At 41.7% G+C, this 26447-nt stretch overlaps 1 protein-coding gene across 1 annotated transcript in view; it reads right to left on the bottom strand.

The window, feature by feature from the left end:
- Positions 1-6061: 6061 nt before the first annotated feature.
- LOC127928499 (solute carrier family 2, facilitated glucose transporter member 1) overlaps positions 6062-26447 on the bottom strand; it is a 68608-nt gene continuing 48222 nt past the window's right edge. The window contains exon 10 of the mRNA XM_052515512.1: positions 6062-6710. Within this exon, the coding sequence (XP_052371472.1) occupies positions 6531-6710 (180 nt within the window). The 3' untranslated portion in view covers positions 6062-6530. The remainder of the gene's footprint in view (positions 6711-26447) is intronic.

The following is a 26447-nucleotide window of genomic DNA, read 5'->3' as shown; positions in this document are numbered from 1 at the left end:
TCCAGGCATCCTCTACTGACGGGATGAGATCAATATCCTTCCAGGATACCCCGGCCAGGTCGATTAGAAAGGCCTGCTTGCTGAAGTGTTTCAGGGAGCGTTTTACAGTGATGAGTGGAGGTCGTTTGACCGCTGACCCATTACGGATGCAGGCAATGAGGCAGTGATCGCTGAGATCTTGGTTGAAGACAGCAGAGGTGTATTTTGAGGGGAAGTTGGTTAGGATGATATCTATGAAGGTGCCCGTGTTTACGGCTTTGGGGTGGTACCTGGTAGGTTCATTGATAATTTGTGTGAGATTGAGGCCATCAAGCTTAGAATGTAGGATGGCTGGGGTGTTAAGCATGTTCCAGTTTAGGTCACCTAGCAGCACGAGCTCTGAAGATAGATGGAGGGCAATCAGTTCATATATGATGTCCAAAGCACAGCTGGGGGCAGAGGGTGGTCTATAGCAGGCGGTGAGAGACTTGTTTTTAGAGAGTAGGATTTTTAAAAGTAGATGTTCAAATTGTTTGTGTACAGACCTGGACAGTAGGACAGAACTCTGTAGGCTATCTCTGCAGTAGATTGCAACACCGCCCCCTTTGCCTGTTCATTCTTGTCGGAAAATGTTGTAATTTGGAATTAAAATTTCAGAATTTTTGGTTGTCTTCCTCAGCCAGGATTCAGACACAGCTAGAACATCCGGGTTGGCAGAGTGTGCTAAAGCAGTGAATAGAACAAACTTAGGGAGGAGGCTTCTAATGTTAACATGCATGAAACCAAGGCTATTACGGTTACAGAAGTCATCAAAGAGAGCGCCTGGGGAATAGGAGTGGAGCTAGGCACTGCAGGGCCTGGATTCACCTCTACATCACCAGAGGAACATAGGAGGAGGAGAATAAGGGTGCGGCTAAAAGCAATAAGAATTGGTCGTCTAGAACGTCTGGAACAGAGAGTAAAAGGAGGTTTCTGGGGGCGATAAAATAGCATCAAGGTATAATGTACAGACAAAGGTATGGTAGGATGTGAATACAGTGGAGGTAAACCTAGGTATTGAGTGATGAAGAGAGAGATATTGTCTCTAGAAACATCATTGAAACCAGGAGATGTCATTGCATGTGTGGGTGGTGGAACTAATAAATTGGATAAGGTATAGTGAGCAGGACTAGAGGCTCTACAGTGAAATAAGCCAATAAACACTAACCAGAACAGCAATGGACAAGACATATTGACATTAAGGAGAGGCATCCTTAGTCGAGTGATCAAAAGAGTCCAGTGAGTGGAGTGGTTGGTTTGGGGGTCACGGCGATTTAGACAGCTAGCCAGGACATCGGTAGCAAGCTAGCATAGGATGGAGGTCTGTTGTTAGCCACCTCTTGCGTTCCGTCAGTAGATTAGTGGGGTTCCGTGTGGTAGAGGGGATTAGTCCAAATCACACAACAAAAAAAATAAAAACAATAGATATAGTTATAGAGGCCCAAGAAGAAACATAATAATAATAAAAATAAATAAATTGTCCATTCTGAGAGCAGCCGGTAAGACAGCTAACGGTTAGCAGGCCGCAGATGGGCGTTCAGGTAACGTCGCGACGGAGGAGCCAGCCAGATCTCCTTCAGGTAGATAACGTCGGCAGTCCAGTTGTGAAGGCCCGGTGGGGCTCCGCGTAGACAGTAAAACGGGTCCGGATAGGTGACTGCAGCCCAGGGGTGATTGACGGAGCTCAGGAGTGATTGACGGAGCTGGCTAGCTCCGGAGTAATTGATGTTTGCTCCGGAATCGACGAGAGCAGATAGACACACGGATAGCAGCTAGCTAGCTGTGAGATCCGGGAATGAATGTCCAGAGAGCAGTTGAAATCCAAGGACATGGAGAGAAAAATTGGTCGGTATGCTCCGTTCCGAGCTGCGCCGTACAAAAACTGGCGATAGATTTTCGAGCTAAAGGATAGCTGATGGCCACAAACCGTGGTTAGCTGAATACTAACGATTTGCCAGTAAAGAAGCTAATTAGCTTCTGAACTAGCTTCTGATTAGCTTCTAGCTAGCTCCTGGCTAGCTTCTGGTTAGTTTCTGGCTAGCTTCTTGAAGTTTTGGCTAGCTTCTGGCTAGCTTCTTGGAGGATTGCAGATTTGAGGTAAATAATACTTATTTATAAATATAAATTGGTGATGCGGGTTGCAGGAGAGTGTTTTGAAGATGAGTTGATGGAAAATAAAAATAAAATGTATGTGAAAAAAAAGTTGTAAATATATATATATATACAGGACACGACAAGACGAGGACAAAAGACGTCTGAACTGCTATGCCATCTCGGGTATAAGATGCGTAATCTCCAGCTGCAGTATTTTTCCGTTTGCTTCTGATGAGAAACCAACTGTCACGACTGATATATTATCGAATAGATATGTGAAAAACACCTTGAGGATTGATTCTAAACAACGTTTGCCATGTTTCTGTCGATATTATGGAGCTAATTTGGAAAAAGTTCGGCTTTGTAGTGACTGCATTTTCCGGTCTTTTTCTTAGCCAAACGTGATGAACAAAACGGAGGCAACACAAATAATATTTTGGGAAAAATTGAACATTTGCTATCTAACTGAGAGTCTCGTCATTAAAATCATCCGAAGTTCTTCAAAGGTAAATGATTTTATTTGAATGCTTTTCTTGTTTCTGTTTTGTTTTTGTGAAAAGGAGGATCAAGAGAGACACTCTTGTGTTTCAGTACTATATCTCTTGACACAATGATGAAAATAATCTTGACCTCTAAACCTTCAAGCTGCATACTGGACCCTATTCCAACTAAACTACTGAAAGAGCTGCTTCCTGTGCTTGGCCCTCCTATGTTGAACATAATAAACGGCTCTCTATCCACCGGATGTGTACCAAACTCACTAAAAGTGGCAGTAATAAAGCCTCTCTTGAAAAAGCCAAACGTTGACCCAGAAAATATTTTTTAAAACTATTTGCTATCTAACTGAGAGTCTCCTCATTGAAAACTTCCGAAGTTCTTCAAAGGTAAATTATTTTATTTGAATGCTTTTCTTGTTTTTGTGAAAATGTTGCCTGCTGAATGCTATGCTATAGGCTTAATGCTATGCTAGGCTATCAATACTCTTACACAAATGCTTGTGTAGCTTTGGTTGAAAAGCATATTTTGAAAATCTGATATTATCTATATTTATTCAATTTAATTTGCGATTTTCATGAATAGAAAAAGTTGCGTTATGCTAATGCATTATAGTTTAAGTATTTTATGGTAATGTTGAAGTATTTTTCTGTTGATTTCCCGGCCAAGCAGGATGAACAAACGTGACGTTTTTCGCCTACAAAAATATAAAAAAAATATTATTTTTGAAAAAGGAACATTTTCTGTCTAACTGGGCATCTAAAGTTCTTCAAATAAATGGTTTAATTTGGTTGCTCGTCGCTAGAGAGGTTAACTTGGGTCAAACGTTTTGGGTAGCTTTCCACAAGCTTCCCACAATAAGTTGGGTGAATGTTGGCCCATTCCTCCTGACAGAGCTGGTGGAACTGAGTCAGGTTTGTAGGCCTCCTTGCTCGCACACACTTTTTCAGTTCTGCCCACACATTTTCTATAGGATTAAGTTCAGGGCTTTGTGATGGCCACTCCAATACCTTCAGTCTGCCTTTGTTGTCCTTAAGCCATTTTGCCACAACTTTGGAAGTATGCTTGGGGTCATCGTCCATTTGGAAAACCCATTTGCGACCAAGCTTTAACTTCCTGACTGATGTCTTGAGATGTTGCTTCAATATATCCACATAATTTTCCGCCTCATGATGCCATCTGTTTTGTGAAGTGCACCAGTCCCTCCTGCAGCAAAGCACCCCCACAACATGATGCTGCCACCCCCGTGCTTCACGGTTGGGATGGAGTTCTTCGGATTGCAAGCCTCCAACTTTTTCCTCCAAACATAACGATGGTCATAATGGCCAAACAGTTATATTTTTGTTTCATCAGACCGGAGGACATTTCTCCAAAAAGTACAACCTTTGTCCCCATGTGCAGTTGCAAACTGTAGTCTGGATTTTTAATGGCAGTTTTGGAGTAGTGGCTTCTTCCTTGCTGGTTGTGTTGATATAGGACTCGTTTTACTGTGGATATAGATACTTTTGTACCTGTTTCCTCCAGCATCTTCACAAGGTCCTTTGCTGTTGTCCTGGGATTGATTTGCACTTTTCGCACCAAAGTACGTTCATCTCTAGGAGACAGAATGCGTCTCCTTGCTGGACGGTATGATGGCTGCGTGGTCCTATGGTGTTTAAACTTGGTACTATTGTTTGTACAGGTGAACGTGGTACCTTCAGGTGTTTGGAAATTGCTCCCAAGGATGAACCAGACTGATTTCATGTCAACGCTAATATGGCAAAACATTTCCTAGCTAGCTAACTAACCAACAACGGTAAAGATTTATTTGAGAGACAACAAGTGCTCATTTGTGCAAAGGTATTTATGTTTTCAATAAAACATTAGAGACACATTATAGTTTACATGTTGTAAAACATTCTAGGCCAACCATGTCTGTTTTGCTCCGTAATTGTGCACGTTTCAGTTTTGTTGCTAAACAACCAACCTGTCTATAGCCTCGGTATATAAGGGACGAGGGGCTCTATGCGTTCTCTGGAAAATAATGTAACTCCGTGGAAGTTTTGTTCCACGTCCATCATTATTTTCCCAAAACGCATAGCCCCTCGTTGATTATCCCTTACTTATTAATGGTTTATAATGCATTTATAAATGCTTAAATTATCACTTAAACCTTTACAAAATGGTACCTTACTGTAAAGTGTTAACCTTACTGCTTAGGTGAAGCTGCTCAGAGGCAGATAGTTGTGAGGAACGCTTCTGTCCAATGGAAGAGAACCATGCCACAAGAAGTTCAATGTTTCAATGTTTCATCAGGTACAGGGGCTTCAGACTCTTGTAGACAGGAGTTTCAGACTCTTATAAACTCTTATAGATAGGGGCTTCAGACTCTTATATACGGGTGCTTCAGACTCTTATAGACAGGAGTTTCAGACTCTTATAGACTCTTATATACAGGAGCTTCAGACTCTTATAGACAGGGGCTTTAGACTCTTATAGATAGGGGCTTCAGACTCTTATAGACAGGAGTTTCAGACTCTTATAGACTCTTATATACAGGAGCTTCAGACTCTTATAGACAGGGGCTTTAGACTCTTATAGATAGGGGCTTCAGACTCTTATAGACAGGAGTTTCAGACTCTTATAAACTCTTATAGATAGGGGCTTTAGACTCTTATAGACAGGAGTTTCAGACTCTTATAAACTCTTATAGATAGGAGCTTCAGACTCTTATAAACTCTTATATACAGGAGCTTCAGACTCTTATAATCTCTTATATACTGGAGCTTCAGACTCGTATAAACTCTTATATACTGGAGCTTCAGACTGTTACAAACTCTTATAGATAGGAGATTCAGATTCATAAACTCTTATGTACGGGAGCTTCAGACTCTTATAATCTCTTATAGACATGAGCTTCAGACTGTTATAAAGTCTTATAGACATGAGCTTCAGACTCTTATAATCTCTTATAGACATGATATTCAGAGTATTATAATCTCTTATAGATAGGAGCTTCAGACTCTTATAAAGTCTTATAATCTCTTAAAGACAAGAGTTTCAGACTCTTATAAACTCTTATATACAGGAGCTTCAGACTCTTATAAACTCTTATAGACATGAGATTCAGAGTCTTATAATCTCTTAAAGACATGATTTCAGACTTATAATCTCTTATAGACATGAGCTTCAGACTCTTATAAAGTCTTATAATCTTATAGACATGAGTTTCAGACTCTTATAAACTCTTATATACAGGAGTATCTATAATCTCTTATAGACATGATAGAGCTTCAGACTCTTATAATACTCTTATAGACATGAGCTTCAGAGTCTTATAATCTCTTAAAGACAAGAGTTTCAGACTCTTATAAACTCTTATATACAGGAGCTTCAGACTCTTATAAACTCTTATAGACATGAGATTCAGAGTCTTATAATCTCTTAAAGACATGAGCTTCAGACTCTTATAATCTCTTATAGACATGAGCTTCAGACTCTTATAATCTCTTATAGACATGAGCTTCAGACTCTTATAAACTCTTATATACAGGAGCTTCACTTTTAATATTCAACGATATGGATCTGAAAACAAGTTATCGTAATGCCTCAATCCAACAATACAGATAATAATATTTATCCATTTTATGATACATATGCGTGACTACTACAGTAACAGAGGACATCGTATTTTTGAAGTTTATAAACGTCATCAGAAAACGGACAACACTGTGGGAGGCCACCACCTGAAGTCCTGTATCAGTCCCACCATGTCTCCCTTGTGTTAGAGGTCGTGTTCTGACCTGGTTAAGCAAAAGGTTGAATACAATAAAGGATTTGTCCCAAGCGAAGGTTGAACGCAAGAAGACCTCCGTGACCCCCCCAGTACAACCTCCGACCTCCGGGGAGGGGGTAAAGGTGAGAGGGGGGCCAGGGCGGTCAGGTCAGGGGAAGGTGTTGAAACCCGTCTTAATGTGCAGGGGGATGCCCTCGGACTCTCGGAACTCGGCTGCGATGTCATCGAAGGTGCGTCCCTTGGTCTCAGGTAGACGTCTCCAAGTGAAGCTGAAGGCTGCCAGAGCCATGGTCATAAAGAGGAGGTACACATAAGCACCACACAGTTTCTACAGAGAGAGAGAGAGACACACACACACACACACACACACACACACACACACACACACACACACACACACACACACACACACACACACACACACACACACACACACACACACACACACACACACACACACACACACACACACACACACACACACACACACACACGAGCAGAGAGTTAATTAACACAACTGGAAATTGCAGTCTATTTCATTGATCATTTTAGAAGATAGTCCTATCTATGATATCAAACAAGCCATACTGTCATGTACTATTGGTGCCATAATGTTCAGTCCCATTGGTGCCATAATGTTCAGTCCCATTGGTGCCATAATGTTAAGTCCCATTGGTGCCATAATGTTCAGTCCCATTGGTGCCATAATGTTAAGTCCCATTGGTGTCATAATGTTCAGTCCCATTGGTGCCATAATGTTCAGTCCCATTGGTGCCATAATGTCATGTACTATTGGTGCCATAATGTTCAGTCCCATTGGTGCCATAATGTTCAGTCCCATTGGTGCCATAATGTTAAGTCCCATTGGTGCCATAATGTTAAGTCCCATTGGTGCCATAATGTTCAGTCCCATTGGTGCCATAATGTTCAGTCCCATTGGTGCCATAATGTTCAGTCCCATTGGTGCCATAATGTTCAGTCCCATTGGTGCCATAATGTTCAGTCCCATTGGTGCCATAATGTTCAGTCCCATTGTTCAGTCCCATTGCCATAATGTTCAGTCCCATTGGTGCCATAATGTTCAGTCCCATTGGTGCCATAATGTCCCATTGGTGCCATAATGTTCAGTCCCATTGGTGCCATAATGTTCAGTCCCATTGGTGCCATAATGTTAAGTCCCATTGGTGTCATAATGTTCAGTCCCATTGGTGCCATAATGTCATGTACTATTGGTGCCATAATGTTCAGTCCCATTGGTGCCATAATGTTCAGTCCCATTGGTGCCATAATGTTAAGTCCCATTGGTGCCATAATGTTCAGTCCCATTGGTGTCATAATGTCATGTACTATTGGTGTCATAATGTCATGTACTATTGGTGCCATAATGTCATGTACTATTGGTGCCATAATGTTCAGTCCCATTGGTGCCATAATGTTCAGTCCCATTGGTGCCATAATGTTCAGTCCCATTGGTGTCATAATGTCATGTACTATTGGTGCCATAATGTTCAGTCCCATTGGTGCCATAATGTTAAGTCCCATTGGTGCCATAATGTCATGTACTATTGGTGCCATAATGTTCAGTCCCATTGGTGTCATAATGTCATGTACTATTGGTGCCATAATGTTCAGTCCCATTGGTGCCATAATGTCATGTACTATTGGTGCCATAATGTTCAGTCCCATTGGTGCCATAATGTTCAGTCCCATTGGTGCCATAATGTTCAGTCCCATTGGTGCCATAATGTTCAGTCCCATTGGTGTCATAATGTCATGTACTATTGGTGCCATAATGTTCAGTCCCATTGGTGCCATAATGTTCAGTCCCATTGGTGCCATAATGTTCAGTCCCATTGGTGTCATAATGTCATGTACTATTGGTGCCATAATGTTCAGTCCCATTGGTGTCATAATGTTAAGTCCCATTGGTGCCATAATGTCATGTACTATTGGTGCCATAATGTTCAGTCCCATTGGTGCCATAATGTCATGTACTATTGGTGCCATAATGTTAAGTCCCATTGATGCCATAATGTTAAGTCCCATTGGTGCCATAATGTTCAGTCCCATTGGTGCCATAATGTTCAGTCCCATTGGTGCCATAATGTTCAGTCCCATTGGTGCCATAATGTTAAGTCCCATTGGTGCCATAATGTCATGTCCTATTGGTGCCATAATGTTAAGTCCCATTGGTGCCATAATGTTAAGTCCCATTGGTGCCATAATGTTAAGTCCCATTGGTGTCATAATGTTCAGTCCCATTGGTGCCATAATGTCATACTATTGGTGCCATAATGTTAAGTCCCATTGGTGCCATAATGTCATGTACTATTGGTGCCATAATGTTCAGTCCCATTGGTGCCATAATGTTCAGTCCCATTGGTGCCATAATGTTAAGTCCCATTGGTGTCATAATGTTCAGTCCCATTGGTGCCATAATGTTCAGTCCCATTGGTGCCATAATGTTGTACTATTGTCCATTGGTGGTGCCATAATGTTCAGTCCCATTGGTGCCATAATGTTAAGTCCCATTGGTGCCATAATGTTCAGTCCCATTGGTGCCATAATGTTGAGTCCCATTGGTGCCATAATGTTAAGTCCCATTGGTGCCATAATGTTCAGTCCCATTGGTGCCATAATGTTAAGTCCCATTGGTGCCATAATGTCATGTACTATTGGTGCCATAATGTTAAGTCCCATTGGTGCCATAATGTTAAGTCCCATTGGTGCCATAATGTTAAGTCCCATTGGTGCCATAATGTTAAGTCCCATTGGTGCCATAATGTTCAGTCCCATTGGTGCCATAATGTTAAGTCCCATTGGTGCCATAATGTTCAGTCCCATTGGTGCCATAATGTTAAGTCCCATTGGTGCCATAATGTCATGTACTATTGGTGCCATAATGTTAAGTCCCATTGGTGCCATAATGTTCAGTCCCATTGGTGCCATAATGTTAAGTCCCATTGGTGCCATAATGTTATGTACTATTGGTGCCATAATGTTAAGTCCCATTGGTGCCATAATGTTCAGTCCCATTGGTGCCATAATGTTAAGTCCCATTGGTGCCATAATGTTAAGTCCCATTGGTGCCATAATGTCAGTCCCATTGGTGCCATAATGTTAAGTCCCATTGGTGCCATAATGTTCAGTCCCATTGGTGCCATAATGTTAAGTCCCATTGGTGCCATAATGTTCAGTCCCATTGGTGCCATAATGTTAAGTCCCATTGGTGCCATAATGTTAAGTCCTATTGGTGCCATAATGTTAAGTCCCATTGGTGCCATAATGTCATGTACTATTGGTGCCATAATGTTAAGTCCCATTGGTGCCATAATGTTAAGTCCCATTGGTGCCATAATGTCATGTACTATTGGTGCCATAATGTTAAGTCCCATTGGTGCCATAATGTCATGTACTATTGGTGCCATAATGTTCAGTCCCATTGGTGCCATAATGTTCAGTCCCATTGGTGCCATAATGTTCAGTCCCATTGGTGCCATAATGTTGAGTCCCATTGGTGCCATAATGTTAAGTCCCATTGGTGTCATAATGTTCAGTCCCATTGGTGCCATAATGTTAAGTCCCATTGGTGCCATAATGTCATGTACTATTGGTGCCATAATGTTAAGTCCCATTGGTGCCATAATGTCATGTACTATTGGTGCCATAATGTTAAGTCCCATTGGTGCCATAATGTCATAATGTTAATGTTCAGTCCCATTGGTGCCATAATGTTAAGTCCCATTGGTGCCATAATGTTGTACTATTGTCCCATTGGTGCCATAATGTTAAGTCCCATTGGTGCCATAATGTTAAGTCCCATTGGTGTCATAATGTTCAGTCCCATTGGTGCCATAATGTTAAGTCCCATTGGTGCCATAATGTCATGTACTATTGGTGCCATAATGTTAAGTCCCATTGGTGCCATAATGTTAAGTCCCATTGGTGCCATAATGTTAAGTCCCATTGGTGCCATAATGTTCAGTCCCATTGGTGCCATAATGTTAAGTCCCATTGGTGCCATAATGTTAAGTCCCATTGGTGCCATAATGTTCAGTCCCATTGGTGCCATAATGTTAAGTCCCATTGGTGCCATAATGTCATGTCCTATTGGTGCCATAATGTTAAGTCCCATTGGTGCCATAATGTTAAGTCCCATTGGTGCCATAATGTTAAGTCCCATTGGTGCCATAATGTTCAGTCCCATTGGTGCCATAATGTTAAGTCCCATTGGTGCCATAATGTTAAGTCCCATTGGTGCCATAATGTTGAGTCCCATTGGTGCCATAATGTTAAGTCCCATTGTCCCATTGGTGCCATAATGTTAAGTCCCATTGGTGCCATAATGTTCAGTCCCATTGGTGCCATAATGTTAAGTCCCATTGGTGCCATAATGTTCAGTCCTATTGGTGCCATAATGTTAAGTCCCATTGGTGCCATAATGTTCAGTCCCATTGGTGCCATAATGTTAAGTCCCATTGGTGCCATAATGTTAAGTCCCATTGGTGCCATAATGTCATATTGGTGCCATAATGTTAAGTCCCATTGGTGCCATAATGTCATGTACTATTGGTGCCAAATGTTCAGTCCCATTGGTGCCATAATGTTCAGTCCCATTGGTGCCATAATGTTAAGTCCCATTGGTGCCATAATGTCATGTACTATTGGTGCCATAATGTTAAGTCCCATTGGTGCCATAATGTCATGTACTATTGGTGCCATAATGTTCAGTCCCATTGGTGCCATAATGTCATGTACTATTGGTGCCATAATGTTCAGTCCCATTGGTGCCATAATGTTCAGTCCCATTGGTGCCATAATGTTCAGTCCCATTGGTGCCATAATGTTCAGTCCCATTGGTGTCATAATGTTAAGTCCCATTGGTGTCATAATGTTCAGTCCCATTGGTGCCATAATGTTCAGTCCCATTGGTGCCATAATGTCATGTACTATTGGTGCCATAATGTTAAGTCCCATTGGTGCCATAATGTCATGTACTATTGGTGCCATAATGTGCCATAATGTCATGTACTATTGGTGCCATAATGTTCAGTCCCATTGGTGCCATAATGTTAAGTCCCATTGGTGCCATAATGTCATGTACTATTGGTGCCATAATGTTAAGTCCCATTGGTGCCATAATGTTAAGTCCCATTGGTGCCATAATGTTAAGTCCCATTGGTGTCATAATGTTCAGTCCCATTGGTGCCATAATGTTAAGTCCCATTGATGCCATAATGTCATGTACTATTGGTGCCATAATGTTAAGTCCCATTGGTGCCATAATGTTAAGTCCCATTGGTGCCATAATGTTAAGTCCCATTGGTGCCATAATGTTCAGTCCCATTGGTGCCATAATGTTGAGTCCCATTGGTGCCATAATGTTAAGTCCCATTGGTGCCATAATGTTCAGTCCCATTGGTGCCATAATGTTAAGTCCCATTGGTGCCATAATGTCATGTACTATTGGTGCCATAATGTTAAGTCCCATTGGTGCCATAATGTTAAGTCCCATTGGTGCCATAATGTTAAGTCCCATTGGTGCCATAATGTTAAGTCCCATTGGTGCCATAATGTTCAGTCCCATTGGTGCCATAATGTTAAGTCCCATTGGTGCCATAATGTTCAGTCCCATTGGTGCCATAATGTTCAGTCCCATTGGTGCCATAATGTTAAGTCCCATTGATGCCATAATGTCATGTACTATTGGTGCCATAATGTTAAGTCCCATTGGTGCCATAATGTTCAGTCCCATTGGTGCCATAATGTTAAGTCCCATTGGTGCCATAATGTCATGTACTATTGGTGCCATAATGTTAAGTCCCATTGGTGCCATAATGTCATGTACTATTGGTGCCATAATGTTAAGTCCCATTGGTGCCATAATGTTAAGTCCCATTGGTGCCATAATGTTAAGTCCTATTGGTGCCATAATGTTAAGTCCCATTGGTGCCATAATGTCATGTACTATTGGTGCCATAATGTTCAGTCCCATTGGTGCCATAATGTTCAGTCCCATTGGTGCCATAATGTTAAGTCCCATTGGTGCCATAATGTCATGTACTATTGGTGCCATAATGTTAAGTCCCATTGGTGCCATAATGTCATGTACTATTGGTGCCATAATGTTAAGTCCCATTGGTGCCATAATGTTAAGTCCCATTGGTGCCATAATGTTAAGTCCCATTGGTGCCATAATGTTCAGTCCCATTGGTGCCATAATGTTAGTCCCATTGGTGCCATAATGTTAAGTCCCATTGGTGCCATAATGTTCAGTCCCATTGGTGCCATAATGTTAAGTCCCATTGGTGCCATAATGTCATGTACTATTGGTGCCATAATGTTAAGTCCCATTGGTGCCATAATGTTAAGTCCCATTGGTGCCATAATGTTAAGTCCCATTGGTGCCATAATGTTAAGTCCCATTGGTGCCATAATGTTAAGTCCCATTGGTGCCATAATGTTAAGTCCCATTGGTGCCATAATGTTCAGTCCCATTGGTGCCATAATGTTGAGTCCCATTGGTGCCATAATGTTAAGTCCCATTGATGCCATAATGTCATGTACTATTGGTGCCATAATGTTAAGTCCCATTGGTGCCATAATGTTCAGTCCCATTGGTGCCATAATGTTAAGTCCCATTGGTGCCATAATGTTGTACTATTGTCCCATTGGTGCCATAATGTCATGTACTATTGGTGCCATAATGTTAAGTCCCATTGGTGCCATAATGTTCAGTCCCATTGGTGCCATAATGTCAGTCCCATTGGTGCCATAATGTTAAGTCCCATTGGTGCCATAATGTCATGTACTATTGGTGCCATAATGTTCAGTCCCATTGGTGCCATAATGTTCAGTCCCATTGGTGCCATAATGTTAAGTCCCATTGGTGCCATAATGTTCATGTACCATTGGTGCCATAATGTTAAGTCCCATTGTGCCATAATGTCATTGGTGCCATAATGTTAAGTCCCATTGGTGCCATAATGTCATGTACTATTGGTGCCATAATGTTAAGTCCCATTGGTGCCATAATGTCATGTACTATTGGTGCCATAATGTTAAGTCCCATTGGTGCCATAATGTTCAGTCCCATTGGTGCCATAATGTTCAGTCCCATTGGTGCCATAATGTTCAGTCCCATTGGTGCCATAATGTTGAGTCCCATTGGTGCCATAATGTTAAGTCCCATTGGTGTCATAATGTTCAGTCCCATTGGTGCCATAATGTTCAGTCCCATTGGTGCCATAATGTCATGTACTATTGGTGCCATAATGTTAAGTCCCATTGGTAATGTCATAATTGTGCCATAATGTTAAGTCCCATTGGTGCCATAATGTCATGTACTATTGGTGCCATAATGTTAAGTCCCATTGGTGCCATAATGTTCAGTCCCATTGGTGCCATAATGTTCAGTCCCATTGGTGCCATAATGTTAAGTCCCATTGGTGCCATAATGTCATGTACTATTGGTGCCATAATGTTAAGTCCCATTGGTGCCATAATGTCATGTACTATTGGTGCCATAATGTTAAGTCCCATTGGTGCCATAATGTTAAGTCCCATTGGTGCCATAATGTCATGTACTATTGGTGCCATAATGTTAAGTCCCATTGGTGCCATAATGTCATGTACTATTGGTGCCATAATGTTAAGTCCCATTGGTGCCATAATGTTCAGTCCCATTGGTGCCATAATGTTAAGTCCCATTGGTGCCATAATGTTAAGTCCCATTGATGCCATAATGTCATGTACTATTGGTGCCATAATGTTAAGTCCCATTGGTGCCATAATGTTCAGTCCCATTGGTGCCATAATGTTCAGTCCCATTGGTGCCATAATGTTAAGTCCCATTGGTGCCATAATGTTCAGTCCCATTGGTGCCATAATGTTAAGTCCCATTGGTGCCATAATGTTAAGTCCCATTGGTGCCATAATGTCATGTACTATTGGTGCCATAATGTTAAGTCCCATTGGTGCCATAATGTCATGTACTATTGGTGCCATAATGTTAAGTCCCATTGGTGCCATAATGTCATGTACTATTGGTGCCATAATGTTCAGTCCCATTGGTGCCATAATGTTCAGTCCCATTGGTGCCATAATGTTCAGTCCCATTGGTGCCATAATGTTGAGTCCCATTGGTGCCATAATGTTAAGTCCCATTGGTGCCATAATGTTCAGTCCCATTGGTGCCATAATGTTAAGTCCCATTGGTGCCATAATGTCATGTACTATTGGTGCCATAATGTTAAGTCCCATTGGTGCCATAATGTCATGTACTATTGGTGCCATAATGTTAAGTCCCATTGGTGCCATAATGTCATGTACTATTGGTGCCATAATGTTCAGTCCCATTGGTGCCATAATGTTAAGTCCCATTGGTGCCATAATGTCATGTACTATTGGTGCCATAATGTTAAGTCCCATTGGTGCCATAATGTTAAGTCCCATTGGTGCCATAATGTTAAGTCCCATTGGTGTCATAATGTTCAGTCCCATTGGTGCCATAATGTTAAGTCCCATTGATGCCATAATGTCATGTACTATTGGTGCCATAATGTTAAGTCCCATTGGTGCCATAATGTTAAGTCCCATTGGTGCCATAATGTTAAGTCCCATTGGTGCCATAATGTTCAGTCCCATTGGTGCCATAATGTTAAGTCCCATTGGTGCCATAATGTTAAGTCCCATTGGTGCCATAATGTTAAGTCCCATTGGTGCCATAATGTTAAGTCCCATTGGTGCCATAATGTCATGTACTATTGGTGCCATAATGTTAAGTCCCATTGGTGCCATAATGTTAAGTCCCATTGGTGCCATAATGTTAAGTCCCATTGGTGCCATAATGTTAAGTCCCATTGGTGCCATAATGTTCAGTCCCATTGGTGCCATAATGTTAAGTCCCATTGGTGCCATAATGTTCAGTCCCATTGGTGCCATAATGTTGAGTCCCATTGGTGCCATAATGTTAAGTCCCATTGATGCCATAATGTCATGTACTATTGGTGCCATAATGTTAAGTCCCATTGGTGCCATAATGTTCAGTCCCATTGGTGCCATAATGTTAAGTCCCATTGGTGCCATAATGTCATGTACTATTGGTGCCATAATGTTAAGTCCCATTGGTGCCATAATGTCATGTACTATTGGTGCCATAATGTTAAGTCCCATTGGTGCCATAATGTTAAGTCCCATTGGTGCCATAATGTCATGTACTATTGGTGCCATAATGTTAAGTCCCATTGGTGCCATAATGTCATGTACTATTGGTGCCATAATGTTCAGTCCCATTGGTGCCATAATGTTCAGTCCCATTGGTGCCATAATGTTAAGTCCCATTGGTGCCATAATGTCATGTACTATTGGTGCCATAATGTTAAGTCCCATTGGTGCCATAATGTCATGTACTATTGGTGCCATAATGTTAAGTCCCATTGGTGCCATAATGTCATGTACTATTGGTGCCATAATGTTAAGTCCCATTGGTGCCATAATGTCATGTACTATTGGTGCCATAATGTTAAGTCCCATTGGTGCCATAATGTTCAGTCCCATTGGTGCCATAATGTTCAGTCCCATTGGTGCCATAATGTTCAGTCCCATTGGTGCCATAATGTTGAGTCCCATTGGTGCCATAATGTTAAGTCCCATTGGTGTCATAATGTTCAGTCCCATTGGTGCCATAATGTTCAGTCCCATTGGTGCCATAATGTCATGTACTATTGGTGCCATAATGTTAAGTCCCATTGATGCCATAATGTCATGTACTATTGGTGCCATAATGTTAAGTCCCATTGGTGCCATAATGTCATGTACTATTGGTGCCATAATGTTAAGTCCCATTGGTGCCATAATGTTCAGTCCCATTGGTGCCATAATGTTAAGTCCCATTGGTGCCATAGTGTCATGTACTATTGGTGCCATAATGTTAAGTCCCATTGGTGCCATAATGTCATGTACTATTGGTGCCATAATGTTAAGTCCCATTGGTGCCATAATGTTAAGTCCCATTGGTGCCATAATGTCATGTACTATTGGTGCCATAATGTTAAGTCCCATTGGTGCCATAATGTTAATGTTAAGTCCCATTGGTGCCATAATGTTCAGTCCCATTGGTGCCATAATGTTAAGTCCCATTGGTGCCATAATGTTAAGTCCCATTGATGCCATAATGTCATGTACTATTGGTGCCATAATGTTAAGTCCCATTGGTGCCATAATGTTCAGTCCCATTGGTGCCATAATGTTCAGTCCCATTGGTGCCATAATGTTAAGTCCCATTGGTGCCATAATGTCATGTACTATTGGTGCCATAATGTTAAGTCCCATTGGTGCCATAATGTTAAGTCCCATTGATGCCATAATGTCATGTACTATTGGTGCCATAATGTTCAGTCCCATTGGTGCCATAATGTTCAGTCCCATTGGTGCCATAATGTTAAGTCCCATTGATGCCATAATGTCATGTACTATTGGTGCCATAATGTCATGTACTATTGGTGTCATAATGTTCAGTCCCATTGGTGTCATAATGTCATGTACTATTGGTGCCATAATGTTCAGTCCCATTGGTGCCATAATGTAATCCCATTGTGCATAATGTCACTATTGGTGCCATAATGTTCAGTCCCATTGGTGCCATAATGTTAAGTCCTATTGGTGCCATAATGTTCAGTCCCATTGGTGCCATAATGTTAAGTCCCATTGATGCCATAATGTCATGTACTATTGGTGCCATAATGTCATGTACTATTGGTGTCATAATGTTCAGTCCCATTGGTGTCATAATGTCATGTACTATTGGTGCCATAATGTTCAGTCCCATTGGTGCCATAATGTTAAGTCCCATTGGTGCCATAATGTCATGTACTATTGGTGCCATAATGTTAAGTCCCATTGGTGTCATAATGTCATGTACTATTGGTGCCATAATGTTCAGTCCCATTGGTGCCATAATGTTAAGTCCCATTGGTGCCATAATGTTAAGTCCCATTGGTGCCATAATGTCATGTACTATTGGTGCCATAATGTTCAGTCCCATTGGTGCCATAATGTTAAGTCCCATTGGTGCCATAATGTTAAGTCCCATAGGTGCCATAATATTAAGTCCCATTGGTGCCATAATGTTCAGTCCCATTGGTGCCATAATGTTAAGTCCCATTGGTGCCATAATGTTCAGTCCCATTGGTGCCATAATGTTAAGTCCCATTGGTGCCATAATGTTAAGTCCCATTGGTGCCATAATGTTAAGTCCCATTGGTGCCATAATGTTCAGTCCCATTGGTGCCATAATGTTAAGTCCCATTGGTGCCATAATGTTAAGTCCCATTGGTGCCATAATGTTCAGTCCCATTGGTGCCATAATGTTCAGTCCCATTGGTGTCATAATGTCATGTACTATTGGTGCCATAATGTTCAGTCCCATTGGTGCCATAATGTTCAGTCCCATTGGTGCCATAATGTCATGTACTATTGGTGCCATAATGTTAAGTCCCATTGGTGCCATAATGTCATGTACTATTGGTGCAATAATGTTCAGTCCCATTGGTGCCATAATGTTCAGTCCCATTGGTGCCATAATGTTCAGTCCCATTGGTGTCATAATGTCATGTACTATTGGTGTCATAATGTTCAGTCCCATTGGTGCCATAATGTTCAGTCCCATTGGTGCCATAATGTCATGTACTATTGGTGCCATAATGTTCAGTCCCATTGGTGCCATAATGTCATGTACTATTGGTGCCATAATGTTCAGTCCCATTGGTGCCATAATGTCATGTACTATTGGTGCCATAATGTTCAGTCCCATTGGTGCCATAATGTTAAGTCCCATTGGTGCCATAATGTTAAGTCCCATTGGTGTCATAATGTTAAGTCCCATTGGTGCCATAATGTTCAGTCCCATTGGTGCCATAATGTTCAGTCCCATTGGTGCCATAATGTTCAGTCCCATTGGTGCCATAATGTCATGTACTATTGGTGCCATAATGTTAAGTCCCATTGATGCCATAATGTTAAGTCCCATTGGTGCCATAATCTTCAGTCCCATTGGTGCCATAATGTTAAGTCCCATTGGTGCCATAATGTTCAGTCCCATTGGTGCCATAATGTTAAGTCCCATTGGTGCCATAATGTGCCATAATGTTCAGTCCCATTGGTGCCATAATGTTAAGTCCCATTGGTGCCATAATGTTCAGTCCCATTGGTGCCATAATGTTCAGTCCCATTGGTGCCATAATGTCATGTACTATTGGTGCCATAATGTTCAGTCCCATTGGTGCCATAATGTTAAGTCCCATTGGTGTCATAATGTTAAGTCCCATTGGTGCCATAATGTTCAGTCCCATTGGTGCCATAATGTTCAGTCCCATTGGTGTCATAATGTTGAGTCCCATTGGTGCCATAATGTTGAGTCCCATTGGTGTCATAATGTCATGTACTATTGGTGCCATAATGTCATGTACTATTGGTGCCATAATGTTCAGTCCCATTGGTGCCATAATGTTGAGTCCCATTGGTGTCATAATGTCATGTACTATTGGTGCCATAATGTCATGTACTATTGGTGCCATAATGTTCAGTCCCATTGGTGCCATAATGTCATGTACTATTGGTGCCATAATGTTCAGTCCCATTGGTGTCATAATGTTCAGTCCCATTGGTGTCATAATGTTCAGTCCCATTGGTGTCATAATGTTCAGTCCCATTGGTGTCATAATGTTAAGTCCCATTGGTGCCATAATGTCATGTACTATTGGTGCCATAATGTTGAGTCCCATTGGTGCCATAATGTTCAGTCCCATTGGTGCCATAATGTCATGTACTATTGGTGCCATAATGTTCAGTCCCATTGGTGCCATAATGTTAAGTCCCATTGGTGCCATAATGTTCAGTCCCATTGGTGCCATAATGTTAAGTCCCATTGGTGTCATAATGTTAAGTCCCATTGGTGCCATAATGTTCATGTCCCATTGGTGCCATAATGTCAGTCCCATTGGTGCCATAATGTTCAGTCCCATTGGTGCCATAATGTCATGTACTATTGGTGCCATAATGTTCAGTCCCATTGGTGCCATAATGTAATTGGTGCCATAATGTTAAGTCCCATTGGTGCCATAATGTCATGTACTATTGGTGCCATAATGTTCAGTCCCATTGGTGCCATAATGTTAAGTCCCATTGATGCCATAATGTTAAGTCCCATAGGTGCCATAATATTAAGTCCCATTGGTGCCATAATGTTCAGTCCCATTGGTGCCATAATGTTAAGTCCCATTGATGCCATAATGTTCAGTCCCATTGATGCCATAATGTTAAGTCCCATTGGTGCCATAATGTTAAGTCCCATTGGTGCCATAATGTTAAGTCCCATTGGTGCCATAATGTTCAGTCCCATTGGTGCCATAATGTTAAGTCCCATTGGTGCCATAATGTTAAGTCCCATTGGTGCCATAATGTTCAGTCCCATTGGTGCCATAATGTTCAGTCCCATTGGTGTCAAAATGTCATGTACTATTGGTGCCATAATGTTCAGTCCCATTGGTGCCATAATGTTAAGTCCCATTGGTGCCATAATGTTCAGTCCCATTGGTGCCATAATGTTCAGTCCCATTGGTGCCATAATGTCTATTGGTGCCATAATAATGTTAAGTCCCATTGGTGCCATTGGTGCCAAATGTTCAGTCCCATTGGTGCCATAATGTTCAGTCCCATTGGTGTCATAATGTTGAGTCCCATTGGTGCCATAATGTTGAGTCCCATTGGTGTCATAATGTCATGTACTATTGGTGCCATAATGTCATGTACTATTGGTGCCATAATGTTCAGTCCCATTGGTGCCATAATGTTGAGTCCCATTGGTGTCATAATGTCATGTACTATTGGTGCCATAATGTCATGTACTATTGGTGCCATAATGTTCAGTCCCATTGGTGCCATAATGTCATGTACTATTGGTGCCATAATGTTCAGTCCCATTGGTGTCATAATGTTCAGTCCCATTGGTGTCATAATGTTCAGTCCCATTGGTGTCATAATGTTCAGTCCCATTGGTGCCATAATGTTCAGTCCCATTGGTGCCATAATGTCATGTACTATTGGTGTCATAATGTTGAGTCCCATTGGTGCCATAATGTTCAGTCCCATTGGTGCCATAATGTTAAGTCCCATTGGTGCCATAATGTCATGTACTATTGGTGCCATAATGTTCAGTCCCATTGGTGCCATAATGTTAAGTCCCATTGGTGCCATAATGTTCAGTCCCATTGGTGCCATAATGTTAAGTCCCATTGGTGTCATAATGTTAAGTCCCATTGGTGCCATAATGTCATGTACTATTGGTGCCATAATGTTCCCATTGGTGCCAGTCCCATTGGTGCCATAATGTTAAGTCCCATTGGTGCCATAATGTTCAGTACCATTGGTGCCATAATGTTCAGTCCCATTGGTGCCATAATGTTAAGTCCCATTGGTGCCATAATGTTAAGTCCCATTGGTGCCATAATGTCATGTACTATTGGTGCCATAATGTTCAGTCCCATTGGTGCCATAATGTTAAGTCCCATTGTTGCCATAATGTTAAGTCCCATTGGTGCCATAATGTCATTGGTGCCATAATGTTCAGTCCCATTGGTGCCATAATGTTAAGTCCCATTGATGCCATAATGTTCAGTCCCATTGGTGCCATAATGTTAAGTCCCATTGGTGCCATAATGTTAAGTCCCATTGGTGCCATAATGTTAAGTCCCATTGGTGCCATAATGTTCAGTCCCATTGGTGCCATAATGTTAAGTCCCATTGGTGCCATAATGTTAAGTCCCATTGGTGCCATAATGTTCAGTCCCATTGGTGCCATAATGTTCAGTCCCATTGGTGTCAAATGTCATGTACTATTGGTGCCATAATGTTCAGTCCCATAATGTTCAGTCCCATTGGTGCCATAATGTCATGTACTATTGGTGCCATAATGTTAAGTCCCATTGGTGCCATAATGTCATGTATTGGTGCCATAATGTTCAGTCCCATTGGTGCCATAATGTTCAGTCCCATTGGTGCCATAATGTTCAGTCCCATTGGTGCCATAATGTGTCATAATGTCCCCATTGGTGCCATAATGTTCAGTCCCATTGGTGCCATAATGTCATGTACTATTGGTGCCATAATGTTCAGTCCCATTGGTGCCATAATGTCATGTACTATTGGTGCCATAATGTTCAGTCCCATTGGTGCCATAATGTCATGTACTATTGGTGCCATAATGTTCAGTCCCATTGGTGCCATAATGTTAAGTCCCATTGGTGCCATAATGTTCAGTCCCATTGGTGCCATAATGTTAAGTCCCATTGGTGCCATAATGTTCAGTCCCATTGGTGCCATAATGTTCAGTCCCATTGTGCCATAATGTTCAGTCCCATTGGTGCCATAATGTTATGTACTATTGGTGCCATAATGTTCAGTCCCATTGGTGCCATAATGTTCAGTCCCATTGGTGCCATAATGTTCAGTCCCATTGGTGCCATAATGTTAAGTCCCATTGGTGCCATAATGTTCAGTCCCATTGGTGCCATAATGTTAAGTCCCATTGGTGCCATAATGTCATGTACTATTGGTGCCATAATGTTCAGTCCCATTGGTGCCATAATGTTAAGTCCCATTGGTGCCATAATGTTCAGTCCCATTGGTGCCATAATGTTCAGTCCCATTGGTGCCATAATGTCATGTACTATTGGTGCCATAATGTTCAGTCCCATTGGTGCCATAATGTTAAGTCCCATTGGTGCCATAATGTTAAGTCCCATTGGTGCCATAATGTTCAGTCCCATTGGTGCCATAATGTTCAGTCCCATTGGTGTCATAATGTTGAGTCCCATTGGTGCCATAATGTTGAGTCCCATTGGTGTCATAATGTCATGTACTATTGGTGCCATAATGTCATGTACTATTGGTGCCATAATGTTCAGTCCCATTGGTGCCATAATGTTCAGTCCCATTGGTGCCATAATGTTAAGTCCTATTGGTGCCATAATGTTCAGTCCCATTGGTGCCATAATGTTGTACTATTGGTGCCATAATGTTCAGTCCCATTGGTGCCATAATGTTCAGTCCCATTGGTGCCATAATGTTCAGTCCCATTGGTGTCATAATGTTCAGTCCCATTGGTGCCATAATGTTCAGTCCCATTGGTGCCATAATGTCATGTACTATTGGTGTCATAATGTTGAGTCCCATTGGTGCCATAATGTTCAGTCCCATTGGTGTTAAGTCATAATGTTCAGTCCTATTGGTGCCATAATGTTCAGTCCCATTGGTGCCATAATGTTAAGTCCCATTGGTGCCATAATGTCATGTACTATTGGTGCCATAATGTTCAGTCCCATTGGTGCCATAATGTTCATGCCATAATGTTAAGTCCCATTGGTGCCATAATGTTCAGTCCCATTGGTGCCATAATGTTCAGTCCCATTGGTGCCATAATGTTCAGTCCCATTGGTGCCATAATGTTCAGTCCCATTGGTGCCATAATGTTAAGTCCCATTGGTGCCATAATGTACTATTGGTCCATTTGGTGCCATAATGTCATGTACTATTGGTGCCATAATGTTAAGTCCCATTGGTGCCATAATGTTCAGTCCCATTGGTGCCATAATGTTAAGTCCCATTGGTGCCATAATGTTCAGTCCCATTGGTGCCATAATGTCATGTACTATTGGTGCCATAATGTTCAGTCCCATTGGTGCCATAATGTCATGTACTATTGGTGCCATAATGTTCAGTCCCATTGGTGCCATAATGTTCAGTCCCATTGGTGCCATAATGTCATGTACTATTGGTGCCATAATGTCATGTACATTTGGTGCCATAATGTTCATGTGCCATAATGTTAAGTCCCATTGGTGCCATAATGTTAAGTCCCATTGGTGCCATAATGTCATGTACTATTGGTGCCATAATGTTAAGTCCCATTGGTGCCATAATGTTAAGTCCCATTGGTGCCATAATGTCATGTACTATTGGTGCCATAATGTCATGTACTATTGGTGCCATAATGTTAAGTCCCATTGGTGCCATAATGTCATGTACTATTGGTGCCATAATGTTAAGTCCCATTGGTGCCATAATGTTAAGTCCCATTGGTGCCATAATGTTAAGTCCCATTGGTGCCATAATGTCATGTACTATTGGTGCCATAATGTTAAGTCCCATTGGTGTCATAATGTCATGTACTATTGGTGCCATAATGTTCAGTCCCATTGGTGCCATAATGTTAAGTCCCATTGGTGCCATAATGTTAAGTCCCATTGGTGCCATAATGTCATGTACTATTGGTGCCATAATGTTCAGTCCCATTGGTGCCATAATGTTAAGTCCCATTGATGCCATAATGTTAAGTCCCATTGGTGCCATAATGTTAAGTCCCATTGGTGCCATAATGTTCAGTCCCATTGGTGCCATAATGTTAAGTCCCATTGGTGCCATAATGTTAAGTCCCATTGGTGCCATAATGTTCAGTCCCATTGGTGCCATAATGTTAAGTCCCATTGGTGCCATAATGTTAAGTCCCATTGGTGCCATAATGTTCAGTCCCATTGGTGCCATAATGTTGAGTCCCATTGATGCCATAATGTTCAGTCCCATTGGTGCCATAATGTTCAGTCCCATTGGTGCCATAATGTTAAGTCCCATGTGCATAATGTTAAATCCCATTGGTGCCATAATGTTCAGTCCCATTGGTGCCATAATGTTAAGTCCCATTGGTGCCATAATGTTAAGTCCCATTGGTGCCATAATGTTCAGTCCCATTGGTGCCATAATGTTCAGTCCCATTGGTGCCATAATGTCATGTACTATTGGTGCCATAATGTTCAGTCCCATTGGTGGTGTCCATAAATGTCATGTACTATTGGTGCCATAATGTTCAGTCCCATTGGTGCCATAATGTCATGTACTATTGGTGCCATAATGTTCAGTCCCATTGGTGCCATAATGTGTCCATTGGTGCCAAATGTTCAGTCCCATTGGTGCCATAATGTCATGTACTATTGGTGCCATAATGTTCAGTCCCATTGGTGTCATAATGTTCAGTCCCATTGGTGCCATAATGTTCAGTCCCATTGGTGCCATAATGTTCAGTCCCATTGGTGCCATAATGTTCAGTCCCATTGGTGCCATAATGTCATGTACTATTGGTGCCATAATGTTCAGTCCCATTGGTGCCATAATGTTAAGTCCCATTGGTGCCATAATGTTAAGTTCATTGTCCCCATTGGTGCCATAATGTCATGTACTATTGTCCCATTGGTGCCATAATGTTAAGTCCCATTGGTGCCATAATGTTAAGTCCCATTGGTGCCATAATGTTCAGTCCCATTGGTGCCATAATGTCATGTACTATTGGTGCCATAATGTTCAGTCCCATTGGTGCCATAATGTTAATCCCATTGGTGCCATAATGTTCAGTCCCATTTGGTGCCATAATGTCATGTACTATTGGTGCCATAATGTTCAGTCCCATTGGTGCCATAATGTTAAGTCCCATTGGTGTCATAATGTTAAGTCCCATTGGTGCCATAATGTTCAGTCCCATTGGTGCCATAATGTTCAGTCCCATTGGTGTCATAATGTTGAGTCCCATTGGTGCCATAATGTTCAGTCCCATTGGTGTCATAATGTCATGTACTATTGGTGCCATAATGTCATGTACTATTGGTGCCATAATGTTCAGTCCCATTGGTGCCATAATGTTGAGTCCCATTGGTGTCATAATGTCATGTACTATTGGTGCCATAATGTCATGTACTATTGTCCATAATGTTCATCCCATTGGTGCCATAATGTCATGTACTATTGGTGCCATAATGTTCAGTCCCATTGGTGCCATAATGTTCAGTCCCATTGGTGCCATAATGTTCAGTCCCATTGGTGTCATAATGTTCAGTCCCATTGGTGTCATAATGTTCAGTCCCATTGGTGCCATAATGTCATGTACTATTGGTGCCATAATGTTGAGTCCCATTGGTGCCATAATGTTCAGTCCCATTGGTGCCATAATGTTGCCAGTCCCTATTGGTGCCATAATGTTGAGTCCCATTGGTGCCATAATGTTCAGTCCCATTGATGCCATAATGTTAAGTCCCATTGGTGCCATAATGTCATGTACTATTGGTGCCATAATGTTGAGTCCCATTGGTGCCATAATGTTCAGTCCCATTGGTGCCATAATGTTAAGTCCCATTGGTGCCATAATGTCATGTACTATTGGTGCCATAATGTTGAGTCCCATTGGTGCCATAATGTTCAGTCCCATTGGTGCCATAATGTTCAGTCCCATTGATGCCATAATGTTCAGTCCCATTGGTGCCATAATGTCATGTACTATTGGTGCCATAATGTCATGTACTATTGGTGTCATAATGTCATGTACTATTGGTGCCATAATATTAAGTCCCATTGGTGCCATAATGTTCAGTCCCATTGGTGCCATAATGTTCAGTCCCATTGGTGCCATAATGTTCAGTCCCATTGGTGCCATAATGTGATGTACTATTGGTGCCATAATGTCATGTACTATTGGTGCCATAATGTTCAGTCCCATTGGTGCCATAATGTTAAGTCCCATTGGTGCCATAATGTTAAGTCCCATTGGTGTCATAATGTTAAGTCCCATTGGTGCCATAATGTCATGTCCTATTGGTGCCATAATGTTCAGTCCCATTGGTGCCATAATGTTAAGTCCCATTGGTGCCATAATGTTAAGTCCCATTGGTGTCATAATGTTCAGTCCCATTGGTGCCATAATGTTCAGTCCCATTGGTGCCATAATGTTCAGTCCCATTGGTGCCATAATGTCATGTACTATTGGTGCCATAATGTTAAGTCCCATTGGTGCCATAATGTTAAGTCCCATTGGTGCCATAATCTTCAGTCCCATTGGTGCCATAATGTTAAGTCCCATTGGTGCCATAATGTCATGTACTATTGGTGCCATAATGTTCAGTCCCATTGGTGCCATAATGTTAAGTCCCATTGGTGCCATAATGTTCAGTCCCATTGGTGCCATAATGTT

Source organism: Oncorhynchus keta, unplaced genomic scaffold (genome assembly GCF_023373465.1).
Source record: "Oncorhynchus keta strain PuntledgeMale-10-30-2019 unplaced genomic scaffold, Oket_V2 Un_scaffold_28244_pilon_pilon, whole genome shotgun sequence".
NCBI lineage: Eukaryota > Metazoa > Chordata > Actinopteri > Salmoniformes > Salmonidae > Oncorhynchus > Oncorhynchus keta.
Note: the sequence above shows the minus strand (reverse complement) of the source record. Positions and strands in the feature narration are given on the sequence as shown.